Consider the following 27,500-nt stretch of genomic DNA (forward strand, 5'->3'; position numbering starts at 1 on the left):
GGGGGAAAGGGGGGGGGGGGGAGGGGTTGGACTCTTTATTTTTGTTAAACAGAGTGTGACGGGTTTTTTCTCTCTTTATGTATGTAGATAAAGATGTAGATAGATAGATAGATATAGATACAGTTTTATATATTTTCCCGTGTGTGTGTTTAAGAGAGAGAGAGAGAGAGACAGACAGACAGACAGACAGACAGACAGAAAGAGAAAGAGAAAGAGAGAGAAAGAAAGAAAGAGAGAGAGAGAGCGAGAGACAGAGCAAAAAAAAGAAAGAAAGACAGAGACAGACAATAAGAAAGAAATTCGGAAGTCTGTTCTCTCCGACTCACGAAAAACACAAACATGACTCTCTTTTGTAAACAAGACAGAGAAATAAATAAAATAAAATAAAATAAAATAAAATAAAATAAAATAAAAAACCCTTCCTCTCCTCGGCAGGTGAACTTCGTGAAGAAGAGCCTTTACCCCTTCTACGACAAGAAGGGCCGACCTTACGAACGGAGGAATAAGGTAAACGGCAAGAAGAGGAGGAAGAAGCACAAGAAGAAGCCCGACCTGAGGAAGGGAGTCAACCTGTCCAAGCAGTGCAACCACGTGACTTCTTGGGACAAAGGGATGGCCAGATTGTGAGTCGGGTTGCGCTAAGGTCGGGGTTGGAGGTGGAGGTGGAGTCGGGAGGAAGGGAAAGGTAGAGTTGGGTAGAGTGGGAGGTAGAGTTGGGTAGAGTCGGAGGTAGAGTAGGGTTGTGCGTGAGGTAGAGTCGGGAGGAAGGGAAAGGTAGAGTTGGGTAGAACGAGAGGTAGATTTGGGTAGAGTCGGGAGGAAGGGAAAGGTAGAGTTGGGTAGAGTGGGATGTAGAATTAGGTAGAGTTGGGTAGAGCGGGAGGTAGAGTTGGGTAGAGCGAGAGGTAGATTTGGGTAGAGTTGGGTAGAGAAGGAGGTAGAGTCGGGAGGAAGGGAAAGGTAGAGCTGGGTAGAGCGGGAGGTAGAGTTAGGTAGAGTTGGGTAGAGTGGGAGGTAGAGTCGGTAGGAAGGGAAAGGTAGAGTTGGGTAGAGTGGGAGGTAGAGTTGGGTAGAGTCGGGAGGAAGGGAAAGGTTGAGTTGGGTAGAGCGGGAGGTAGAGTTGGGTAGAGTGGGAGGTGGAGTCGGTAGGAAGGGAAAGGTAGAGTTGGGTAGAGTTGGGTAGAGCGAGAGGTAGATTTGGGTAGAGTTGGGTAGAGAAGGAGGTAGAGTCGGGAGGAAGGGAAAGGTAGAGCTGGGTAGAGCGGGAGGTAGAGTTAGGTAGAGTTGGGTAGAGTGGGAGGTAGAGTCGGTAGGAAGGGAAAGGTAGAGTTGGGTAGAGTGGGAGGTGGAGTCGGGAGGAAGGGAAAGGTAGAGTTGGGTAGAGTCGGGAGGAAGGGAAAGGTAGAGTTGGGTAGAGTGGGAGGTGGAGTCGGGAGGAAGGGAAAGGTAGAGCTGGGTAGAGCGGGAGGTAGAGTTAGGTAGAGTTGGGTAGAGTGGGAGGTAGAGTCGGTAGGAAGGGAAAGGTAGAGTTGGGTAGAGCGGGAGGTAGAGTTGGGTAGAGTCGGGAGGGAGGGAAAGGTTGAGTTGGGTAGAGCGGGAGGTAGAGTTGGGTAGAGTGGGAGGTAGAGTTAGGTAGAGTTGGGTAGAGAAGGAGGTAGAGTCGGTAGGAAGGGAAAGGTAGAGTTGGGTAGAGCGGGAGGTAGAGTTGGGTAGAGTCGGGAGGAAGGGAAAGGTTGAGTTGGGTAGAGCGGCAGGCAGACTCGGTGGCAAGGGCAAGGTAGAGTTGGGTAGAGCGGGAGGTAGAGTCGGGAGGAAGGGAAAGGTAGAGTTGGTTAGAGTGGGAGGTAGAGTCGGGAGGAAGGGAAAGGTAGAGTTGGGTAGAGCGGGAGGTAGAGTCGGGGGGAAGGGAAAGGTAGAGTTGGGTAGAGCGGGAGGTAGAGTCGGGAGGAAGGGAAAGGTAGAGTTGGTTAGAGTGGGAGGTAGAGTCGGGAGGAAGGGAAAGGTAGAGTTGGGTAGAGTCGGGAGGAAGGGAAAGGTAGAGTTGGGTAGAGTCGGGAGGAAGGGAAAGGTAGAGTTGGGTAGAGTCGGGAGGAAGGGAAAGGTAGAGTTGGGTAGAGTCGGGAGGAAGGGAAAGGTAGAGTTGGTTAGAGTGGGAGGTAGAGTCGGGAGGAAGGGAAAGGTAGAGTTGGGTAGAGTCGGAGGTAGAGTTGGGTTGTGCGTGAGGTAGAGTCGGGTAGAGCGGGAGGTAGAGTTGGGTAGAGTCAGAGGTAGAGTCGGTTGGAAGGGAAAGGTAGAGTTGGGTAGAGCGGGAGGTAGAGTTGGGTAGAACGAGAGGTAGATTTGGGTAGAGTTGGGTAGAGTTGGGTAGAGCGGGAGGTAGAGTTGGGTAGAGTCAGAGGTAGAGTCGGTAGGAAGGGAAAGGTAGAGTTGGGTAGAGTCGGACGTAGAGTCGGTAGGAAGGGAAAGGTAGAGTTGGGTACAGTGGGAGGTAGAGGTGGAGTCGGGAGGAAGGGAAAGGTAGAGTTGGGTAGAGCGGGAGGTAGATTTGGGTAGAGTTGGGTAGAGTCAGAGGTAAAGTCGGGAGGAAGGGAAAGGTAGAGTTGGGTAGAGTCAGAGGTGGAGTCGGGAGGAAGGGAAAGGTAGAGTTGGGTAGAGCGGGAGGTAGAGTTGAGTAGAACGAGAGGTAGATTTGGGTAGAGTTGGGTAGAGCGAGAAGTAGAGTTGAGTAGAACGAGAGGTAGATTTGGGTAGAGTTGGGTAGAGCGAGAAGTAGAGTTGAGTAGAACGAGAGGTAGAGTTGGGTAGAACGGGAGGTAAAGCTGAGTAGAACGAGAGGTAGATTTGGGTAGAGTTGGGTAGAGCGGGCGTGAATAACACATCCATCTTACAAATAACAGAATATAAATCCAGTCACGATACTAGCAATATGTTGATGCACTACGAAGCAAACGCCACACATTCTCAGTACAATTAGAAGCTATAGTAAATTCTTACTATCATGAAGTCAATAGCATAAATTTTCAGTGTACTAGGTACTCAATAGCATAAATTTTCAGTGTACTATGAACTCAATAGCATAAATTCTCAGTGTACTAGGAAGTCAATAGCATAAATTCTCAGTGTACTAGGAAGTCAATAGCATAAATTCTCAGTGTACTAGGAAGTCAATAGCATAAATTCTCAGTGTACTAGGAAGTCAATAGCATAAATTCTCAGTGTACTATGAACTCAATAGCATAAATTCTCAGTGTACTAGGAAGTCAATAGCATAAATTCTCAGTGTACTAGGAAGTCAATAGCATAAATTCTCAGTGTACGAGGAAGTCAATAGCATAAATTCTCAGTGTACTAGGAAGTCAATAGCATAAATTCTCAGTGTACTAGGAAGTCAATAGCATAAATTCTCAGTGTACTAGGAAGTCAATAGCATAAATTCTCAGTGTACTAGGAAGTCAATAGCATAAATTCTCAGTGTACTATGAACTCAATAGCATAAATTCTCAGTGTACTAGGAAGTCAATAGCATAAATTCTCAGTGTACTATGAACTCAAGAGCATAAATTTTCAGTGTACTAGGAAGTCAATAGCATAAATTCTCAGTGTACTAGGAAGTCAATAGCATAAATTTTCAGTGTACTAGGAAGTCAATAGCATAAATTCTCAGTGTACTAGGAAGTCAATAGCATAAATTTTCAGTGTACTATGAAGTCAATAGCATAAATTCTCAGTGTACTATGAAGTCAATAGCATAAATTCTCAGTGTACTATGAAGTCAATAGCATAAATTTTCAGTGTACTATGAAGTCAATAGCATAAATTCTCAGTGTACTAGGAAGTCAATAGCATAAATTTTCAGTGTACTAGGAAGTCAATAGCATAAATTCTCAGTGTACTAGGAAGTCAATAGCATAAATTCTCAGTGTACTAGGAAGTCAATAGCATAAATTCTCAGTGTACTTGTCAATAGCACGCATTCCAAATACTATATGAAGCCAATAGCGAACACTCCCAATGCGCTATAAAACTAAGGGCATGTAGTTGAGTAAACTAAATTTCTTATTTTGATTTCTCCCTTCCTCGCCCCTCGCCTTGCTTCACCCCACCTCTCACCTCGCCTCCCCACCCCACCCTTCCCATCCCTTCACCCCTCACCCCTCCCCTCCCCTCCCCCTCCCTTCACCCTTCCCATCCCTTCACCCTTCCCATCCCTTCACCCCTTCCCTTCCCCTCCCCTCCCCTCCCTCTCCCCTCACCCATCCCCATCCCTCTCCCCTCCCCCCTCCCCCCTCACCCATCCCCACCCTCCCCCTACCCATCCCCTCACCTCACCCCTCCCCCCTCCCCTCTCACCCTTCCCCCCCTCTCACCCCTCCCCCGTCACCCCCGCAGATACGGCACGGCGATGATCCTGAAGAAGCAGGACAGCAAGCACCTGGACGTGATCCTGGGCGACGGCGAGGCCCACTTCGCCGTCACTCGCTCGACCAACGCCGACGGCCAGGCTTACCTCGGCTTCTACGTCGAGGGCCAGAAGATCCTGTCGCCCCAGGCCCATGGCATCATCGGTGCGTGTGGGCGGTTTTTTATTTATGTGTTTTTATTAATTTATTCATATATTTATTTTTATTTATTTATTTTTATTTATTTATTTTTTTTTTTTTTTTTGAGAGAGAGAGATTTTTTGAGAGATTTTTGGGGTTTAGTTGATTGTCGTATTCGTGTGATTTTTTGTTATTGTTTTTTTTTTTTTTTTAGATTCTTATTCGTTTGATTATTATTTTTGTATTCTTTATTGTGTCATCATATTATTTGTTATTATTATTATTATCGTCGTCTGCACATAGGATATGAAATTTTGGGCCGATAATTAATTTTATTCTCATCTGCATCTGTTCATAAAATTTTGGGTCGATAATTCATTCTATTATTAATTTTATCGTCTTCTGAACCAAGGAAATTAAATTTTGGGCCGATAATTAATTTTATTCTCATGTGAATAAAATTTTGGGTCGATATTCCGGTTGAGTTTGTGTTTTGATTTTTTTTCATTTATTTATTTTTTTTATTTCTACAGGTCAGTTCAACAACAAGACTATAGAGATTTTGCCCACTGAGGCTGGACGTTGTGGGGACGTAGACAGTAGGTAAGTTTATATGATTATGTTTTTTTGTATTTTTCTCGTGTGAAATCTGATGTTTAGTAGTTTTATATGTGTCGTGTGGATACATAGAATTGTAATAAAGTTTGTGAATAGAGAATTGTAATAAAGTTTGTGAATACAGAGAATTGTAATAAAGTTTGTGAATAGAGAATTGTAATAAAGTTTGTGAATACAGAGAATTGTAATAAAGTTTGTGAATACAGAGAATTCTAATAAAGTTTGTGAATACAGAGAATTGTAATAAAGTTTGTGAATACAGAGAATTGTAATAAAGTTTGTGAATACAGAGAATTCTAATAAAGTTTGTGAATACATAGAATTGTAATAAAATTTGTGAATACAGAGAATTGTAATAAAGTGTGAATACAAAGAATTTTAATAAAGATATTTATTTTATTTTTTTTACACTTTATAACAACTTTCTGTTTCTAAGCTTCTCCAAATTTCAAATGTTGTTCCCATGAATGGGTAAAATTGTAATATTATGTGTATTATCTTTTTTGCTTTTGCTGTACTTTCCATTATCATGAGTATCCCTCTTATTTTTTACATTTATTTCACGTTTCTCTCTCTGTATGTCTCTCCTTTTTTCCTTTCTCCATCTTTGTCCCCATTTCTTTCTCTTACTCTCCCTTCCTCTCTCGCTTCTCTTTCTTTACGTATATATATATATATATATAAGCGGACTCATCCAAGTCAGAAGTTATATTTCTATGCATTTGTGAATATTCTCAATCTCCTTCTTCATTGCTTTTATCCGGCGCTTCCTCAACCATTTCATACAAATTCAAAATATTGCTCACATCAAAAGTACAAACTTTGTAGTTTTTTTTTTTTTTTTTTTTTTTTTTTTTTTTTTTTTTTTTTTTTAGATTTGTCAGGCATTTACTCTGACACGGGTTAAGCCCTAGGCTACCCATAAGTGATTTATTTTTAAAAAGCTACAAAAAACCTTGATTTCATTAGTAAATATACAAAGATTTGATTATTGATTTACAGTGTTACAAAAACCTTGATTTTCATTAGTAAATATACAAAGATTTGAATTATTGATTTACAGTGTTACAAAAAACCTTGATTTTCATTAGTAAATATACAATGATTTGATTTATTGATTTAAAATGTTACAAAAAACCTTGATTTTCATTTGTAAATAAACAAAGATTTTATTTCTTGATTTAAAGTGTTACAAAAATTTCTTTATTGTCATTTGTGAATAAACAAAGATTTGATTTATTGATTTAAAGTGTTAAAACAAACCTTGACTGTCATATGTAAATAAACAAAGATTGGTTTAATAAATTCATCTTGGTGGTGGAAAGATGAATAAGTCCTAAGGTGTATTCTCTAAGAGTCTTTTGGCGAACTCTTGTGCTGATGAGGTTGCAAGGGCGATGTCATCTAGTTGTGTAAGTTGGAACTCAGCTGGTCGAAGGTGTTCAATTACTTTGCAGCTTAGAAGGTAGTGTAAGAGAGGTTCGGTGGTCTCTTGTTGACAGTTATATTCACTCTGTGATGTAGTTCAGCGACTCTGTTACTGTAATACCAGTGATCCTGGTGCTCTTTGGAAAAGGGTTTACATAATGGAATCGCGGAGTTGGCTGCTTCTGTGATTGCTGTTTTGAAGTCTTCTTCTAGTTTATCAAGTTTTGTCACCAATTTGATAGGAAGAAGCCCATATTTCAATGAGTTTTTGGAATCTACCCCAGTTTGCTTTGTGCGTATTCCATTTTGGTTGGTAAGGTGGGGAGTTCATCCTAGGTATTTCTATAGTAATGATTAAGGCTGTAGTGAGTTGTTTACATTGTCCTTTTATCCTTTCAACATGAACATTTATTCTTAATCTCTCATTCTACATCTCCCTCACTTTCATACAAGTCAAAGAAAATTTACTTTATTTCATTTCTTCGCCTCCCTTCGCCCCTATCATCGCTTTCACAGGTCCATGACATAAACAGCCGGTTTGTTAAAATTGTGCCAGGCCCAACCCGATGAATTTTCATAAATACAGATGCAGAAATAAAGGCATATCTCTCTAAATATCTGATAGATATAATTTAACTATCTATTTACCGGGTTGATATGCATGTCTAGACTGATTGATATGCATTTATTTCTCTATTTATGCATGTCAGGTATACGAATATTCTTTGGGTCGGGCCTCGCACAAGTCTAACAAACCGGCCGTTAATCTGTCTTTTCTAAACTCCATCCACTATGGCGTTGTATTAAGAGTCAAAAACATCGAACCTGCTACACCTCCCTTTCTCCCTTTCCCAAAACCTCCATTCCATTTACACACTCTCCCTCCAATCCTTATTGCTATCTTTCCAAAACGTTTCAACTCCACTTCTCGTCCTCCTTGGCGCCTTCACACGAGTCCAAAACGTTTCACCTCCACCTTTCTTCCTCCTTGGCGCCTTCACACGAGTCCAAAACGTTTCACCTCCACCTTTCTTCCTCCTTGGCGCCTTCACACGAGTCCAAAACGTTTCACCTCCACTTTTCTTCCTCCTTGGCGCCTTCACACGAGTCCAAAACGTTTCACCTCCACTTTTCTTCCTCCTTGGCGCCTTCACACGAGTCCAAAACGTTTCACCTCCACTTCTCTTCCTCCTTGGCGCCTTCACACGAGTCCAAAACGTTTCACCTCCACTTCTCTTCCTCCTTGGCGCCTTCACACGAGTCCAAAACGTTTCACCTCCACCTTTCTTCCTCCTTGGCGCCTTCACACGAGTCCAAAACGTTTCACCTCCGTCCTTTCTTCCTCCTTGGCGCCTTCACACGAGTCCAAAACGTTTCACCTCCACTTCTCTTTCTCTTCAGCGCCTTCATACGAGTCCAGCGCCGCAATCCGCAAGGGGGCTTCGAGACGTCCCACGTGTGCGGCGAGCGAGGCAGTCGACACTCGGCCCTCAGCGGCAGGGACGTCGAGTGCATCAACGTTTCCGACATGGGTTCAGGCCTCTTGGATCGACGCAGATACGACCTCCAGTGCCTCGGCTGCGCGGCCAGTCTAACCTAGGACTCGTGAAATTAAACAGATCTTTTTAAGTCTCCGTGTGTGTGTCTTCCAGGGCTGCCTGTTGGGCGGAAGAAAAATGCGACTGAGGAATATCTTGAGCTTTAAAACAAACAACAGTTTAATGTGAATAGAATACTAGATCTATGTAGATGATTGCGAATGTTTGCGGACCATATTTTGCGTAAGACATAAAGTTTTCCATGATTCCTTGTTGTTCTACACCAATCTTTCTTCCTTTCTTCTTTGGCTCTACGTTTTCTTCTTTGCCCCTTCCTTATTCTCCTTCGGTCCTCCCCTCTCTCGTCTTTCTCCGACTCCCGCTCTTCTCTTCTTTGTCTATCGACCTTTCGGTAAACAGGACAAGAAACATAACTGTATATTATCCAATGTGAAGTGAGGTGTGTGTACGTGTGGTGCGCATGCGTGGTGCGAGCATCCGGGAGTGGTTTTTAAGAATGGAAGTTATTGAGCTTTTCATGACAATCTTAGATTTATAAGTCTTCACTCGTCACTTAATCGTTTTCAGCAACCGACATCGATCTTAATTATGTAATTTAATGTATAATAGGATATAAAAATAATTAGTAATTCGTAGAGAGTGAATGGTACTGTATCAGTAGAATGGATATAATTCACTACATCTCGACAGTCAATTTATCCTTGACTTCAGTTTGTATTGTTCATTGTGTAACGGCGGGAAAAAGGAATTTAGTCACTAATCTCAAAAGAAATACCGGATCGAAAAAAAAACAAATTTTCACCCGCTAAGAAAGAAGTCGAACCGACGCCATATTGTTGGAACCACTTTTGCGCCAAAGCAGAGTTCAAGTTCTTTCCAAAAGAATTTTTTTCGTCCTTTTCTTGCCTGATACACGTGGAATCAGTGTAATTTTGGTTCTCACTTTCCATCCATATATTTTGAAATATTTTCAGCGTATTTTATGAAATTAGCATCAGTAGAGGATTGTGCACACTGTCTGTGTTTAGGCCACCACAGATAACTCCTCAACAAGGGAAATGTTATAATATTTTAGATATATTTTAAAATGTATGTAGATTATAGTAGCCATGAAAAAATATATAAACGCATTCTCTTTTGCGTGGAACATAGGTAGAACAAGTGATTTATCCATGATTGTTATTCTGCACTGTACCGCACGCTGAGATTCCAAGATGGCCGCCACTAGGTTTCGTCGACTTTATTTTTAAAATTTGGAACCTGATCCTGTCGTTGTTTTGAGATTAGTGGATTCAATTTAAGGTGTAAAATTTATCCTAAATATTAACTCGTGTACAGTATACATTACTTGGGTTTCATAACAATAAACCATAAAGAAAAAGTGAAGTTTGTATTTTTTATTCCATTTCCATCTCAAAATTCGGAGAAACTTGAAAAAAATAAGCTTTATCTTTTCACGCCCGGGAAATTTGAATCCAAGCCGGTGAGTTATATAATAGCAAGGTGTATTAGTAATTTTTAGCGACGGTGGACTGTTGTGCAAAAATGAAGAAAAATGAAAAAAAGGGAGATGAACCAAGATGAAAAAGGTTAAAAAGTAGAAAAAGAAGAAAATCAGAATTGGTAGAAGACCGAGAAATCTACGATAAATTTGAGACAGCAGAAGGTTAGATCTTTGGGATAGTGAGGCCCACTTCATATACCAGCAAAAAACCGAAAAGTGTCCTATCTTGTTCTTTAGGAACAAATCTGCCCAAAATAGTTCTGTTTTTTTCAGCATACATTAAATATATATCGTTTTAACTATTGTCTGAAAATTTCAATGAAATATATCCACGAGAACATGTATTTAATTGCGTTTTAATTATGCCATTTTTCACACTTCTGTCTTACCGGGCTGATGACGTCATCAGGTGGCAAGGGCGCGCCTCGTGGTCAGTCGAGTAACCCTGTGAATGAGGGATAAAACCTGCGATTTCATTGGCTTTGTGCGTGGGCGTTTCAAAATTTTAGCCAATGAAATTTGGTTTTTCTAATTGGTCATGGGTCACGTGATCAGACCCGAGTCGCGCTTCGAATGCTTCAGCCGCGTTTAGAAATGGGTAAGGAAAACTTTTTTTTTTAATACTGTCGAAGTACGAGCGAGTGTGAGAGAGCGCGATGAACAGTTGTTATAATACATACTCAAGATCATTTGGACTTAATGCCAGTAAGAAATATTGAGATTCCACGCCAAACATTTGATTGAAAAGTGTCGGCCCCGTCCGAGCGAGAATGCTTATCCTATCCAAGATGGCGGCGCCCGTGACTGCCGTTTGTTTACACTCGCACACCGAACGATCACTCGCTTGTTGCTGCTAAATATCTGAGGAATCGTCAGACTTACTGTCAGTTTCTGACATAAATGCTTAGTATTTGTATTGTTTGAATGTATGTAGTAGGTTTCCCGAAGTTTTTTGTTTTGGTTCAAGTGAAATTCGATTAAATTAATCGTCTGTCAGTCCTGTGTATTGACTGTGTATATTTGTTGTACATTGCTAGTGTACATTATTTACGTATGATTCTGTTGTGTTTTGATGCCCTTTGTATGATTTTTTAAAAAGATATCTTCAATCAAATTGATGTCTAAATATCCTTCAGCAGCAAATCACATCAGCTGCGAATCACATCAGTATGGGCATATGACACATGCCCATACTGTAGGTCCTGTTTGATTTATTGATTTATGGGTCATGTTCGAATTCCGTCTGAAATGCCACTCAAATAGCTCTTTTGGTTTGCAAGATATTGTCCTTCAAAAATGGCTACAGTGGCAATTTCCGTAAAAGTGGGCGTGGCACTTTTTGGGGGCCTTCCTAATGACCATTCTGCAAAAAAACAGGCCTGAAGTGTGGTTTTTAACACCCAAAGAGCATTTTCTATAAAAAAAAATCGAACCCTTTTCTTGAATTTTTCTGATTTTGGGTTTAGACACTGGACTTAGATTTTTTTGGAATCTACTGAAAATCTCACTTGAGCCATTTTCAGGGACTAATATCTCGCCAACTAAGTATCCCAGGAACCTGAAATTTGCAGGATGTGTTAACAGTATCCCTGGCAGCATGCCGGGGATGGATAGTCCATTATCTACAATTTTATGATGCTTAAAATAATAATAATAATAATAATAATAATAATAATAACTCCAGAAACAAGAAACACCATATTCATGGTGGTCCTCACTATTTGGGATGACAGGGTGTGTATGTTGTGATATAATTATAGAAAAAAAACATTAGAGAACTGGGAGTATGGCAAAAAAGTGAAGCCTTGTAAAGCCTAGTAGACCAGTTTTCTAAGGAGTGGTCTGGAAAGAGAATATCCATCAACATCCTATTTTTATATCGGTAAGGGAAGTAATTAAAAGCTGAACGAGGATTCTTTCATGTATTCTGGGACACTTTCAAAGAAGAATGCTGGTTTAAACGACTGCCGTGATTTTATCAGGTGTGATGTGACGGAAGTACATTGGTAGTCGAGAAATGCAATGCATATATATACCTGTATATTGTACATCTTGCACTGATGTGTGATGGTTAATATCTCGAGCATTTTATGATGAGAACAATTCTCATTAAAAGTGAGAACAATTCTCATAAAAAGTGAGAACAATTCTCATTAAAAGGTAATGTAGGTACCATGAGGTATAGATTTTTTTTCCTGACACTGACGACTTATCACGTAACAAAATTCTTAATTGAAAAGAAAAATACTGCTGGGAGAATAAACAATATTGTTTCAGTAACCAGTCCTCTTCAGTCTACATGAGCCCCTATTCATTTATACAATACACATCCGAATGATACTTTGCCAATATTATAACTAGGATAACACTGTGAATACAATCTTTGAACAGTCATTATCCTTACACTTCTGTCGATGTCATAAGTACCATCATTATATAAACAGATTTTGGAATAAAAACGATGTCCTCGACCTCAGTAAGAACAGTATTGGGACAAACATATGTTAGTTTTTGTTATTATACATCAAATGAAGACAAAATAACCCGTTGAATACATAGCTTCGTAAATGAATGGAGTAAAAAAAAGATTCTGGAAAGGAAATGAAATATTCGATACGGTGTTATTTCCAAGTCATGTTAAATCAATGATATGTACGATCTCAATGTTTTTTATTATCCTACGAATATCATGTATGAAAGACCAGTCTAACATAGTTGAAAATGTATCTAGCGCATGCATATTTTGTATACATATAATCCTTTGGTTTATAATTGTTTTTATTTTCATTATCATTATTGTAGCCGTCTTTACTGTTGTTACCACTGCTTCGCTATTACTATCGTTAGTATGAGTATTAAAATTAGTAGTGCGAGTAGATCTAGTATTGTTATTGATATAATTATTAGGAAAGTTATCATTACAGCGATTCCCATGTTCTTCAAATTGCCGGTCTGTTAAACATTTGGCGACGCCCGGACCAAAGCATATTTATCATACGGACACGCATACACACAGAAATAAATGCATATTCATCACTCTAGATAAGCATATCTACCGTATAGTTAGATAGGCGAATGTGTATATATTTCTGATAGATAAATATTTATTTCTGTGTATATGTTTGTACGTCTGAATATATTTATTGGGTCGGACCTCTCACAATTTGAACAAAACCCGCCAAAAGAATCGATAGAGAGTCCAGTATTACGCTCGCCAATGGAGAACGATCAGCAACGCAAAATATAGTTTATCCTGATTTTTAAAAAAAAGGAGAGAGAGAAACAAGGATAAGAAGAAAAGAAGAAGAGAAAGGATAAGAAAATTCTGCTTCGACGGGGGTTAAAATCAGCAGGAAAGACAGGGCAGCACGTAATCGCGAGGTGACCCGTTCAGAATCCCCCTGCCGCTGTTCCGGATGTGGATGCACTGCACTTGCTTCTTGCTCAGCGAAGACCGCCGCTTGGCCATGATGCCTGACGTTTCGGACAGGTGGAGCCGCTTCGTCGGGGTGTGGCGGTGCACGGACAGCCGCACACTGAACCAAAATTGGATAGATATAAGTGCATATAAATATACATACATGCATATATCCACACATTCATACATTATATGTTCATACATGTGTGTGTGTGTGGAGGTGGGGTTGTGTGTGTGTGGGTGTTTGTGTGTGTGTGTGTGTGTGTGTGTGTGTGTGTGTGTGTGTGTGTGTGTGTGTGTGTGTGTGTGTGTGTGTGTGCGTGCGTGCGTGTGTGTGTGTCAGGCCTGTAAATGCATACGTACAAGTATACACTCACACGTTTGTATGCGTGCGTGCCTACGTTCATAGAATCATATATATATCTTTCCTACTTTTCTTTTCTTTTCGTGTAAAACAAATTAACCAAGTGGATGGACTCACACATTCTGTAGGTCGCCTTTCGGGCTGGTGGTGAGGATGGTCTCCGAGACAGAGATAACTTCCTTGAAGATGAACTGACCTGGGGGAGGAGGAGACGCGTTACTGGGACGTCGGGAGCAGAGGTCTCAGGTCAGCCCCCTTCCTCTGCCTCTGCTAGCCTAGTCATCTCATTCTCTTTCTCTCGCTGTTTGTCTGTCTACATCTCTTTCTCCCCTCTCTTCTCTCTATTTTTTCTCTCTTTCTCTTTCACTCTCTCTCTCTCTCCTTTCTTTCTCCTTTTCTCCTTCTCTCACTTCCTTTCTCCCTCTGTCTCTCACTTCCTTTACCCCTTTCTTTCTCTCTCTACCTTTCTTCCTATCTCTCTCTCTCTCTCTCTCCCCTTCTTCCCTTCCCTCTCTCCCTCCCCTTCTTCCCCTCCCTCTCTCCCTCTTACCTTCCCTCCTCCCCTCCCTTTCTCCCTCCTACCTTCCCTCTCTTCCTCCTTCCCTCCCTCTCTCTTTCTCTCCCCCTTTACCCCCCCCTCCCTCTCTCCCTCCTTCCCTTCCCTCCCTCTCTCCCTCCTTCCCCTCCCTCTCTCCCTCCTTCCCCTCCCCTTACCTATGACCCCGTCCGTGTCATTGGAAAGGACTCCAGATTCCTTCACGTAGAATCCGAGGAAGTACTGCTTCCGCTTGTTCTTGGAGCGGACGACGACGAAGTGTGTCTCGCCGTCGCCCAAGACGATGTGGAATTTCTTGCGTCCGTCGCGGGTGAGGATCACGTCGTCGAACCTGAGGGAAGAGGAAGGCGAAAGCTGTTTTTTTTATCTTTTTCATTGTCTTTTAGCCTTTTTTTATCTATTTCATTGTTTTCTTTTTCTCGTAATGTTTTTTTCTCTCTTTTTCTCTTTTTTTTCTTTTCATTGTCTTTTATCTTTCTTATCTATTTTATTATGTTTTCTTTTTCTCTTAATGTTCTTTTTCGTCTTATTCTCTTTTTTTTTGTCCTTTTCATTGTCTTTTCTTTTCTGTTTTTTATCTATTTTGTTATGTTTTTCTTTTTCTCGTAATGTGGTTTTTTTTCGTATTTTTCTCTTTTCTCTTTCTTTCTGTGTTAAGACTGATGGAATGATCATAATAAGTGGAATAAACGTTTGAAAAGATTACATACTCAGAATGGATTTTTTTTTTTCTTCTTAATTAGTCCTATGTTTTATTAATCTCTAGTAATCTATATCTGGTAGATTATGAACGTGTTGTTGCCCATTGAAATTCCAGTGAATTGCTGACGTATTTCGCCAAAAGGTCGAAAAATGGGAGTCTTACTTCTTGCCTTTTGAATTTCTTGATTCAACTCTTTAAAGACCTTATTTTTCCCTTTAAATATCCTACTTCTTCCCTTTAATTCGCTGACTTCATTTCTTGTAAGTCCCTCCTCGTCAGTCCCTTCTCTTCAGCTCACTTCACCTCTTTCGAGATCCTTCCTTCTTTCCTCTGAAGTCTTCCCTCTAGAAATCGTCTTGAGCTCACTTCACCCACTTCAGAACCCTTCCTTCCTCCCTCTGAAATCAGAACCCTTCCTTCCTCCCTCTGAAAATCCTTACTTGATTCCTTCGAAGTCCTCCCATGAAGTTATCCGACGACACGCTTCTGCCGATGACGAATTTTCGGCGGAGCGGGTCTGGCGCCGCCTGTGTCTCCGCCCTCCTCCTCCACCTTTCGATTTATTCTCTCTCCCTTTTTTACGCCCTTGTCCCGTGACATCGCTGACAGAGCGTACCTACACATGGCACAAAATTAGTGGCAGGTTGATAATGTATAATTCTAATAAGATATAAAGTTCATAAAGTGATATTACTCCGTCGAAGGTCTGGCAAGGAGAGAAAAAATACAAACTGGCAACTTTCCCCAAGCCTCGAGAAGTCTCATCGGAAATTAAAAATGAAAGGGTAAAAAAAACATCAAAGTTCAATACAAACCTTATATATATATATATATATATATATATATATATATATATATATATATATATATATATATATATATATATATATATATATATATGAAAGAGAGAGAGAGAGAGAGAAAGAGATTTGGCAGAATTAAAATTAATAACGAGACTAATTGACAGATCTTTTTATTTATAATTCTAAGACTGCACACCCTATAGTAACCGCGTTGCCAGATTTCTCTTTTCTTTCCTTTCTTAGACTGAATAAACCAAAGTAACAATATGCACACGTCCTTACAGCTCAGTACAGTAATACCCAATTTTCGCTTACCGTCTGCGTTCCGTCTGCGTTCAAACAGTCGAAAGTAACGTAGTGCGGTGTGATTGTAACATTGACGCGGCCGAGGTTCAGGAACAGCTGTGTGAAATACGTCATGCTGGGGTTGTGTCTCGCCGCTGACACCTGTCCACTAACCTTTATGCCTTGTAAAAATAAGTAAAAGTTCTATTACATTTGTCTATGTAATTGGGGGATACTGAATCTTGCTCTCTCGTCCTTTCTCCCTTTCTCTCTCTCTCTTCCTTTCTCCCTCTTTCTCTCTTCCTTTCTCCCTCCCTCTCTCTTCCTTTCTCCCTCTCTTTCTCTCCCTTTCTCCCTCCCTTTCTTCCTCTCTCTCTTCCTTTCTCCCTCCCTCTCTTTCTCTCTTCCTTTCTCCCACTCTCTCTTTCTCTCTTCCTTTCTCCCTACCTCTCTCCCTCTCTCTCTTCCTTTCTCCCTCTCCCTTTCTCTCTTCCTTTCTCCCTCCCTCTCTCTTCCTTTCTCCCTACCTCTCTCTTCCTTTCTCCCTCCCTCCCTCCCTCTCTCTTCCTTTCTCCCTCCCTCCCTCTTCCTTTCTCCCTCCCTCTCTTTCTCTCTTCCTTTCTCCCTCCCTCTCTTTCTCTCTTCCTTTCTCCCTCTCTCTCTTTATCCCTATTCAAAATAATACGAGGATACGCGGTGAACCAAACGATGTAGGTCTATGTTGTTAATGAGAATTACTAAAATGGTTGAGATTTTAAGTCATTGTTAGGGAAAACCTTTTCAATCGCCAAGGTTCTCGCGAGCAAATTTTTTTCCGATCATTGGACACCTAACCCTAGATTTCTACTTCCTGATCAGTTTATTTAGAGGGATAATAGTGATAGCAAAGGGTCAGTGTACTTTTTCTATAAAAAATGAAAAGATACATGATAATAATAAATGGATTAATAAATCTGGGTATAAATTTAGACTAGTTGGGAGACCAAAGTTCTAACAGTTCGGATTTCAAAAGACTTCCTTGTATATTTAAGCCCAAATTGCTAGTTTGGAGCATGGGGATATTCAATTTATTTTTTTATTTTTTTATTTATTTTTGAACTGGCTCTTTTTTTCTTTCTTTAAAGAGAAATATATATATATATATATATATATATATATATATATATATATATATATATATATATATATATATATATATATATTGCTATAACAAGAACATACCGTTTCCTGGGATAACAGCATGAATAGAATATAAGAGGAAGATAAATAAATAAAAGAGTGGAATAGACACATTCTCATCACTGAATTCCTGCTTAAAATATAAACAGACGAATCCAAGTGGAATGGAAGGAAATTTCAACAAAGCAAGAACAATGTAAGACCCTAATATGTAAGTAAAACTTTGGGAAATAAAAGCTTTTTGAATGGTACTAAAAAAAAATAATAATAAAAAACAATAAAAAAACTAAAAGATCGATTTAGATTATTTAGTTTAATTACAAATATTACTCTTAATAATATAGCAAAATGTGTTTTTTTCTGCATCAGTTCACCAAAATTGTACTATGGTGTTCAAGGTAAAAATTTTGGCAGCTGTACAAAGCAAAATAAATAATGATATTGAAACTTTAAGAACCAGTCTTCTGTGTCATTTTAATTGCCATTGTTATTTCTACGACAAAATTGATGTAGATTCATTTGCTTCCGCTCTGCAACTTATATAATCAATACATTTTTAAAAGGAAATCGGGTTGGTCTGCTTTAAGGAAAATCAAATTTCTTCTTTCAGTGAGCTTGTAATCTGGCATTAGGAGCTAATAACGAACATTCGAGACTAGTGCATTAGTAGAGACATTCGTTATACATAAACGAGCTTACTAAAAGGTAGCATAAGACTATATACGGAAGATAGGAAAGCGTAGAAGAAGTCTGTGAGCTCTAACGGTTGGCGGAAAGTGTGATATCTGTACAATAGATGGCGCTGTAAGGATATTTTGGGCCTCCTTATAGCGCCATCCATTGTACCGCAATTATTTATTTACCAATTTATTTATTTTTCTTTTTTTTACGGTGTGATACGTGCTTTCTTATCTTTCGCATATAGTCTTTGCTCCGGGTTGAGTATTTTGGAAATACTCATATTTCAGTAAGCATAGTTTGCGTAAAGTTTTTTGCTACCCTTTGTCACTCACACAAAGGATTAGGAAATAAGTAAAACAGACACAAAAAAAAAACGTTATAACTTCACGCTCGAGATCTAAGGTAAAATTGGACTAAATCGAGCTCAGTGACTCACCTCCACACAAAGGATTAGGAAGTAAGTAAAACAGACACAAAAAAAAACGTTATAACTTCACGCTCGAGATCTACGGTAAAATTGTACTAAATCGAGCTCAGTGACTCACCTCCACACAAAGGATTAGGAAATAAGTAAAACATAGGGAAAAATAACGTTATAACTTCACGGTCGAGATCTAAGGTAAAATTGGACTAAATCGAGCTCAGTGACTCACCAGACACGGGGTCCTGGATGAGATTGATAGAATCCCCATCTGAAGCATGTAAATCGAAGCAGAGGGGTAGCTGTAGTCCTTCCACGTGGACGACGAAATGGGGGTCGTTGTCCACTGTTAGTTCAGACACAGAGCTAGATCAATTCCAGTTTTTTTCCCCTCCAATTCGTTTTTTTTCCCCTCCAAAAAATGTGGTATAGCACAATTATCCTACACTGCTGTCTACTGACAATAGAGCACATTATTTCATCAGATTAGACTGTAGAATCGCATAATTCCTTAGAACTCACCGAATTGAGAAGAGCCAGTGGGACCACGACTACCATGAACTATCCCTGTATTAGTGTAGAGAATAATGTAATTAATAAGAGAACCACAGGAAGCATAGAAATTGACACAGACATGCGTTGTCTTTATCCTTGTCCATTATCGGTTTTAAGGATTTTAATTATTGTATACAGGAGTATAAAATAGAGGTATGTGTAGTGCATTTCTTGTGTATAATATATAGCACATGCTTTAACTATCTAGTCAAAGGCATGTTATGAACTGGGAGGTAGGCGACATAAGGAGCTCCTGTAATGAAGATAAAATATTATGTACCCTGAAATAAATATAAATTATTTCATCCTGTACAAACAAAATACTATGCCTCCTGGAAAATGTACCATTTATTCCGTAAAAAAAACGATGAAATACAATGTGTATCTTATAATGAATATAAAGTACTATATATCTTTTAATACAGATTAGATTTAGTGTACTCTAGAATGACGATAGAATATTAAATATAGTTATGTACACTCCTTCAAGCAAGACGCAAATACTGCACAAGGCATAGTGGTGATGTCTACACAGACAACTATAAAGCATAATAACAGTAACAGTAATAATAGAAATAAGTATATAAAAAGAATTGTGTATAATGTAAACATTGAGCCCAAGCCAGTGCGTTACAATTTTGCTCCCGGTTTATAGGAAAATGTTAAATATTGAGAAGTAGGCCTACTGCATATTTTTATATTCACGCCTTACAAAGGGCGCAACAGTGGAGGAACTTGAGGTCATAAACAACTGAACTAGAGAACTGCATACTGTGCACCAGTGGCAAGTAGTAAATGAGAAAACATGCCATGCAAACAATATATTCAGATATAGACCGTTAATATTGAATCCACCGTTAACCTGGAATCTATTAATGTTCACAAGATAGTCAAGGTTTGCAAGGGTAAGCCCCCCATTGCCCCCCAAAAGATAGGCATCTCTTAGTGTACTAGATACTAAGATCTCACGTTCTCACAAAAACCTCAATTCAAGCACAGGAATTACCTCGTATCCAAGAAAAACTGGGTGAAAAACATTTCTTGTTCCATCAGGTTAGACTGTATAATAACGGAATTTGTAGGAACTCGCCAAAATGAGAGAGAGAACCAATTTTACGATAACCCATTTCACCTGTTCCTGAATCTGTGTATCAACTCCCATTATCGGTTACAATGACTTTATTTTTAGTAGACATGAGTATACAACAGAAGTACCCTTGAAATCTGTAGATGTTCACCAGAAGGTAGTCAAGGCTTGCAAATTGTAAGCCACACATTGCTCCAAGAAAGATGGGATTCCTAATCATGAAGTATATGAAATTATTGTCTTTGTATGTCATGTGGTGTACTAGATGCTAAGATCCCATGTCTTCATAAAACTCGTATCCAAGGTTTTGATTGGGGAGGGGGTATTGGAGCAACTTACAGGGCTTGAAGTAGCAGTTTACTGTTACAAAAAGAAAACTGGTGGCCGAGGAACATAGTGTGTTTTTTTTATCGAATTAGACTAGAAAACACAGAATTCATAAGAACTCGCCAATATGATAGTCAAAACGGTAGCCACGGGAAGGACTAAGCACTGCTAAATCATCTGTGCAAGGAATAATGCAGTGGGCTACGATATTGCCCTGGATTCATAGACTACTCTGGAACCTTACTGTGTTAAGACCTCAAACCAGGTTAGGACAAAACGCCTCCTCAATACGTTATTAAGATTGTAAGAAGTAAATGAGAAAACATAACATACAGGCAGTATAAGCACGTATCCCCTTAATATATCTCCAACCTTGAACTTGAAGGTTTTTGAGATTTAATGAAATGTACCACGAAAATTGGTTGAAAATATTACTATTTTTTGCGCGTGTAACATTTCATGGGTATTGGATCACCAAAGACATGATGATGCATCTACTCTCACCCTTGAAGTTATTGTTGTTCACCTCAAGATAGTCGAGGTTTGCAAGTGCAAGCCCCCCTCTGCCCCAAGCAAGATGGGACCCTCTGTACCGAAGTGGAAGAAATAATTTTTTGCACCACCTAGTGTCCTAGATGCTAAGATCACACAAAACCCTCAATTCCAGTGTGGGAAGTGTCTCTTACCCAAGGCTTTTCTTGGGGTATGTGGGTATTAGAGGAACTCGCATGGCTTAAAGTAGCAGTTAACCGTTTCAAAAAGAAAATGGATGGATGAGGAACTTAAGTGTTTTTTGTCTGTTTGTTGTTGTTTGGGGGAGGGGGCTTAGACTACAGAATAACTGAATTCGTAGGAACTTACTATTGGCACGGGAACTATATCTGCTAACAGGTCTAGTTGATCCACGATCTGTGTAGAGAGTACTGCAGTGAATACGAGAAGCATGAGTGGAAGCGTGGCGATATAAATAGACATGCATAGTCCTACATGAACAGCAATGTGAATTTCGTTGTCCATTACTTTCTATAAGGATTTTATTTACCCATAAACAATATATGGATCAATAAAGACCTCTTTTCAAATGGGGGTTTACTGATATGCACCTCCAAGAAAAATAGTTAAGGGGGGGGAGGGGTAGACTATAAAACAACTGAAATAGTAAGAACTTACCAAAATCTGCACGCAATCTACCTACAGCTTGATCTGTGTAGAGAATACTGCAGTGAATATGAGAAGCATCACTGGAAGCGTGGAGATATAAACAGACATGCATAGTCCTTCTACATGAACAGCAATGTGAATTTCTTTGGATTTTATTTACCCATAAAAAATATATGGATCGATAAAGTCCTCTTTTCAAATGGAGGTTCATTGATATACACCTACAAGCATAATACTTATGATTATTAAGGACTCACCATTTATATGTATTCAGGATAACTACAATAATCATAATAAAGACGTGAGTGGTGTTTTGAAGTCCCAAGTTTCATTATATCGCGAAAGTGGACGAGTGTTAACAAATAATCCTCCGTTTCGTCTCAGTATTGAACGGTGGAATCTTTTCTGATTGTTTTGTCGGAAAAAAATATGCTTCTTGCATGCCGCCGCTCCCCCCCCCCTCCCCCCCACACACACACATACCTCTCCCCTTGTCAAATTTTCTATCTACGCCAATTCTGTTGAGGACCCATCACATTTTCGCTTTTTTTCCGTCAATATTTTGCGTTTCCGAAAATCATGTAAACAAACATGGCGCTATCGGAGTGAGGTCCCGGGAGTCGCACGAACATTCTCAAACATTATTACGTTATTTTAAGAAAATAGGATGTACATTGTATATACGAATGAGTTTGTTACACTATTCGCTTATGTTTACATCCACTCATCCTATCTAGTTTATTAATAGCACAAGATCAAGACGGAAATTCAGAAGATTCAGACGGAACCCCACAGATTGACGGAATAAGTGCTAGATGAAGCTCGAAGTGGTTAAGACATTGTATAGAGACCGCGAGGTTTCGGTGGGCGGTGGGCGTGGCATGTAGTTGTTCATGTTGACAAATGCAGAAGAGGTATGGGTGAGAATGATTTTCTTCTCAATACAAGAGATGTGTTTGACCGGTTTCCAATATATTCTTCGTCGGATATACATTTGTATTTCTGACTCGACCTATATTTTTGAATCTAGGAAAATTTCTCGTTTTTTGGAAGATGATCATTCTCGTGCATACTTTCTCTTTTTTTAAATCTATCCTTTATTTATTTATTTATTTATTTATTTTTATGCATTTATTATTATTATTATTATTATTATTTATTTTTTTTATTTTTTTTTTATTTTATTTATTTATTTATTTATTTATTTATTTATTTTTATTTTTTATTTTTTTTTTTTTTACACAACCTAACTTACCTATTGGCCGATCCTCCGCCACGTGTTCCTCGTCCTCCTCCTCTTCGGGTTCGTCGTCTTCGGGCCGCACCACCACCAGCGAGGTGAGTTTCGTTACGAAGTGGAACTGTGATGTGATTTGGGAAACTGTGATTAGGGAAAAAAATGGTGATAAAATCGGTTTTGTGCGTGTGCGTGTGTGTGTGTGTGTGTGTGTGTGTGTGTGTGTGTGTGTGTGTGTGTGTGTGTGTGTGTGTGTGTGTGTGTGTGTGTGTGTGTAAGTGTGTGTGTGTGTAAGTGTGTGTGTGCGTGCGTGCGTGTGCGTGTGTGTGCGTGTATTCATTTGTACGCGTGTGTGCGTGCGTACGTGTATGTGTGCATTTAATGTATATGTACGTTCGTGCGTGCGTCCATGTTTGCGTATTTATCAATCCCAACGCACGCACACGCACGCACACGCAAATCATGAAAGCGACTTAGAGCCACGTACCCTGAGGGCGATATCCAGAGCTTCTGCCTTCAACCTGGCGACACGATCTCCATTCTCTTCTACGGAGGCTTTCGACAGAAGATCCTGCAGGGCGGAGAGAGAGAGAAATTTTCCATTCGTAATTCGGTGCGTCGGGTATACCAGGGCACGTGTGAGGGTTCAAACGCGTCTATCTATCCCCCTGGCGGTAAATGCAACTTTTTCTTTTTCCGTTGATGAAAGAGTTGAAAGGGTGTTTTACCCACTGTCTATCCCCCTGGCGGTAAATGCAACTTTCCTTTTTCCCATTGATGAAAGAGTTGAAAGGGTGTTTTACCCACTGATTCCTGGAGGTCGTCGACTGTCATGCGATTTTAAGTTTCCCTTATATATTCCAAAAGTGTCTTGAGTGTATTCGTTCTCCTGAATTTAGCAGGTACATGTCAGTTTACTTATGACATGTACCTGCTAAAATCAGAGCAACAAATACACCAAATAAAAGTTTACGAGGAGACTACCTGGTCCCCCGACATCACCTGCACAGCTAGGTAGGCCCACAACCTCGCGATAAAGTTGTCCTCCTCGAGCAAGGTCGCTGGAGCCACGTGTAGGCGGTCCACCCTGAAGGTAATAGGTCCGGCGATGCCAGCACCCTTGACAAGGGCCTCGACGTGCGTGGCTCCCTCTGCCAGCACTCCAGCGATCACCACCTGAGATGTGGCAAAAAAAAGAGAAAACAAATTATCAGCGCATATGTTCTTTTGGGGATCACTACCGCTCATGTTCAACTTTTCTTCCCTCCCTCTCTTCCTCTTAATCTCCCTCCCTAAATCCCTCCTTCCATCCTTCCCATCTCCTTCCTCCCTCACTCAATCCCTCCTTCCCTCCCTCCCACCTCCTTCCTCATTCTCCCTTCCTCCCTCACTCAATCTCTCCCTCCCACCTCCTTCTCCCTTCCTCCCTCACTCAATCCCTCCTTCCCTCCCTCCCACCTCCTTCCTCCTTCTCCCTTCCTCCCTCACTCCATCCCTCCTTCCCTCCCTCCCACCTCCTTCCTCCTTCTCCCTTCCTCCCTCACTCAATCCCTCCCCCCTCCTCCCTCACTCAATCCCTCCTCCCTCCCTTCCCCCCTCCCCTTCCCTCTCCCTTCCTCCCTCACTCACTCAATCCCTCCTTCCCTCCCTCCCACCTCCTTCCTCCCTCTCCCTTCCTCCCTCACTCAATCCCTCCCTCCCACCTCCTTCCTCTCAATCTCCCCCCCTCCTCCCTCCCTTCCCCCCTCCCCCTCCCTTCCTCCCTCCCTCACTCAATCCCTCCTTCCTTCCCTCCCACCTCCTTCTTCCCTCTCCCTTTCTCCCTTCCTCTCAATCTCCCCCCCCTCCTCCTTCCCTCTCCCTTCCTCTCAATCTCCCCCCCCTCCTCCTTCCCTCTCCCTTCCTCTCAATCTCCCCCCCCCTCCCTCCCTCTCCCTTCCTCTCAATCTCCCCCCCTCCCTCCTCCCTCCCTTCCCCCTCCCCCTCCTCCCTCCCTTCCCCCCTCCCCCTCCCTCTCCCTTCCTCCCTCCCTTCCTCTCAATCTCCCCCCCCTCCTCCCTCCCTCCCTGAAGGAGCCTCCCACACGCCTCACCTCTCCCCCCGAGTAGTAGTGATTCGTGCCTTGCTTCACCACGGACTCGAGGTCGACCTCGTGCTCCGGATAGACCACTTCCACGTCAGCCATGAGGGGCGTGGCGATCTCCTGGTAGAATCCTATCAGCTGTTTCTCAGAATCTGTGCTTTCGTCGATATGTCTGGCGAAGCCTCGGTTGTCGGCGCTCACCTCCTGAAGCAGTCTGGAGGGAACGTGTTCAGAGGGTACATGTTATCATATATTTGTTGTTTTACTGTTGTACTGTTGGGTTTGTTGCTGTTGGGTATATATATATCAAGTGGTGTCTTCCTTCGCACTGTCTTTTTATCATTATTTGTATCATTTATTACCCTTTTCATTGCCAAACAAAATATATGTTATAATAGATTAATGTTGGTTTATTTTTTGATCAGTATTTTTGTGTGTCAGCTCATCTTGGTTGTTAGGTAGTAAGACTTTGTGATAGTCACACTGTATGTGTGTGTGTGTGTGTGTGTGTGTGTGTGTGTGTGTGCGCGCGTGTGTGTGTGTGTATGTGCGTGTGTGTGTGCGTGTGTGTGCATATACATATGTACGTTTTACCCAACTCCCAAACTCCTGCTCGAAAAAGGTCCCTTCCATAAACCTTCCCTCCCTCCTCCCATGCACTTTACCCTCCCTCCTCGCCCCTCCTTCGCATCATGTACTACCATTACGGTTTTCATCAGTTTCATTACTATTAATAGTAGTAGTAGTGGTAGTGGTAATAAAAGTATCATCATCATTATCATTATCATCATCATTATCGTTATTATCATCATGACTATCCGCTCTGAGAGGCCCCTTCGCCGTCACTCACTTGAGGTCAGCGCCGACGCCGAAGGACAGGCCGTAGATCGGGTGGCGCCGCACGTTCTCGTTCCTCACGTTCGCCCTTATAGACTGTGATCTCGTGATGCCTACGGTTGCTTGGCCATCTGTGAGGAACACCATCTGGAAAGCGTCGTTCGGATTTGGTTGCGGGGAACGCCGGGGGATGTTGCAGTTTATTGTTGTTGTTATTATTATTATTATCGTGATTTTGGTGCGTTGGTATTGATTAGGTGGTTGAGATTGTTGGGAGAATTATGGTTTTGATTTTTTTTTTTTGGGGGGGGGAGGGGGCTTTAATGGTTGTTCACCGCAAGATAGTCAAGGTTTGCAAGTGTGAGCCATCCACTGGTCCATGAAAGATGGGATACTGAAGTGGATGAAATAAAAAAATTTTGGCACCACGTAGAGTACTAGACGCTAAGATCTCACGTTCTCACTTTGATATATTTGTTTCGATCAAGTAAGTGACATGGTTGTGGAAATTGATCGAAATTCGTTCATTTGTGTTTATCAAACAAGTGAGACTGGTGTGAGAATAACTCTCGTGGTTCATAAATGGAAATGGTTCTGCTCAGGCGAATGAGACTATCGGGTTATATTGGAAAAGTGCGAATCAAGATATGAGGTGGCATGGGACAGGACGTTAAAAAAGGAAAAAAAAATGAAGACACCAAAGCAAGAGGAACTGGAGAGGGCTGTCTTGGGCGTAGTGAAGCTCGTAAGTCTTCGCGCTGAGTTCATGGTAATCAAATTTGCCGATGTGTATGGTAGGTTTGCCAAGTATTAGTTCTTTTCGCCATTGTCTATCAGATAAAGTTTATCGACTGTCAATACTTCCTCTTAGTATATTCAATAAAGTTTATCGACTGTCAGTACTTCCTCTTGCTGTATCCAGTAAAGTTTATCGAGTGTTAATACTTCCTCTTGCTGTATCCAGTAAAGTTTATCGACTGCCAATACTTGCTCTTGGTGGTTCTCGAGTGTTGTGTAATTAGAGACAGCCACAGCAAAGTCATTGGCACACTCCTTGCTTCCTCAAACTGGCCAAGTGAAACCCCCTGGGCGGTCACTGGACGGACGGATGGGGGGGGGGGGGGTCTGAAACGAAGGAAGTGGGTAGCCACGAACTACCCTACAATCCTTTGCTCTCCGATAAAGCCCCGGGAGGCTTAGAACATGGTCGATCTTCGTGGCCGCTTGACCTGGAGGACTAGCAGTAGCGGATTACAAATTTAAGATTAATGATTTAGTTTTAATTCGATTTGTTATGATGGATATTCTTTGCTGTGACATCCTGTGTGCAAGGAATGGTCGGGGTCACCATCCACTGGCTACGCGTGGGATTGAAAGCAGGTCAGTATGATTGCTAGTCCGACGCGTTAACCGCTGCGCCGCACAGCAGACATCCTCGATCGCTGGGACTTCGTAGCGTCCAGAGGAAGTACCCTGTTTTAACTTCTGGATTCAGCTCCCTAAGGGACTGGCATCCAGCGGCCTACTCGATCACAGCCGGATACTGCACTGAAGTCACCGTAACAAGTGGATGTCTGCCAAGGAAGCGGGTACAGCAACGAACACCTCTTTCACAGTAAGTTTGTGGACGTTAGAGGGAGCGCGCGCAACAGTAAGGAACATGAAGCGTATCAGTCTTAGTGGCAATGTGCGATCAACGAACTGGACTGAAGGCTGAGATATATTAAATGATATAAAATAAAATATGTTTATAAACACACACACACATACATAAATGTGTGTGTATGTGTGCATATAAAATCATGCACATATACACAGTATATATATAAATGTGTGTGTGTGTGCATATAAATGCATGCACATATACACAGTATATATGCATGCGCGCGTGTGTGTATAAATCTGAAAATATTGCTCATTTGAAAGAAGTTCTCTCAGAAACTTCACAGCCTCATAAATTGTGGTCAACGCTTACAGCATCTGTTTTTGGTCTTGAGTCCTCCATTCCTCATTTAATGAAACCTGATGGTAGTGTTACATATAGTCTGTTTGAGAGTTTTCATGTCACCCATTGCCATGCTTTAATTCTTTTGCTTTCAGGTCCTTTGAAATCAAGTATCTGTTATCAGCATTAGATGAGTATGGTGGAGTAG

The 27,500-nt window shown here is 41.1% G+C and overlaps 2 protein-coding genes across 2 annotated transcripts in view; one reads left to right on the forward strand and one right to left on the reverse strand.

Annotated features, from left to right (window-relative positions):
- The window catches only part of LOC113806807 (inter-alpha-trypsin inhibitor heavy chain H5), a gene marked incomplete in the record, with an annotated part of 95,802 nt that extends 86,270 nt beyond the window's left edge, over positions 1 to 9,532 (forward strand). The window contains 4 exon segments of the mRNA XM_070145062.1: positions 436 to 623; positions 4,390 to 4,565; positions 5,075 to 5,144; positions 7,989 to 9,532. Coding sequence (XP_070001163.1) covers positions 436 to 623; positions 4,390 to 4,565; positions 5,075 to 5,144; positions 7,989 to 8,187 — 633 coding nt within the window.
- Positions 9,533 to 11,558: 2,026 nt separating this feature from the next.
- The window catches only part of LOC113806813 (inter-alpha-trypsin inhibitor heavy chain H3), a 28,572-nt gene continuing 12,630 nt past the window's right edge, over positions 11,559 to 27,500 (reverse strand). The window contains exons 10-23 of the mRNA XM_070145294.1: positions 25,361 to 25,494; positions 24,520 to 24,724; positions 23,430 to 23,603; positions 22,915 to 22,998; positions 22,446 to 22,551; positions 21,200 to 21,232; positions 20,891 to 20,938; positions 18,583 to 18,627; positions 18,293 to 18,406; positions 15,810 to 15,961; positions 15,132 to 15,307; positions 14,147 to 14,319; positions 13,550 to 13,628; positions 11,559 to 13,186 (exon numbers count right to left, since the gene is read on the reverse strand). Coding sequence (XP_070001395.1) covers positions 12,997 to 13,186; positions 13,550 to 13,628; positions 14,147 to 14,319; positions 15,132 to 15,307; positions 15,810 to 15,961; positions 18,293 to 18,406; positions 18,583 to 18,627; positions 20,891 to 20,938; positions 21,200 to 21,232; positions 22,446 to 22,551; positions 22,915 to 22,998; positions 23,430 to 23,603; positions 24,520 to 24,724; positions 25,361 to 25,494 — 1,713 coding nt within the window. The 3' untranslated portion in view covers positions 11,559 to 12,996. The remainder of the gene's footprint in view (positions 13,187 to 13,549; positions 13,629 to 14,146; positions 14,320 to 15,131; positions 15,308 to 15,809; positions 15,962 to 18,292; positions 18,407 to 18,582; positions 18,628 to 20,890; positions 20,939 to 21,199; positions 21,233 to 22,445; positions 22,552 to 22,914; positions 22,999 to 23,429; positions 23,604 to 24,519; positions 24,725 to 25,360; positions 25,495 to 27,500) is intronic.

The sequence above is a fragment of the Penaeus vannamei genome, chromosome 33, assembly GCF_042767895.1.
Source record: "Penaeus vannamei isolate JL-2024 chromosome 33, ASM4276789v1, whole genome shotgun sequence".
Taxonomy (NCBI): domain Eukaryota; kingdom Metazoa; phylum Arthropoda; class Malacostraca; order Decapoda; family Penaeidae; genus Penaeus; species Penaeus vannamei.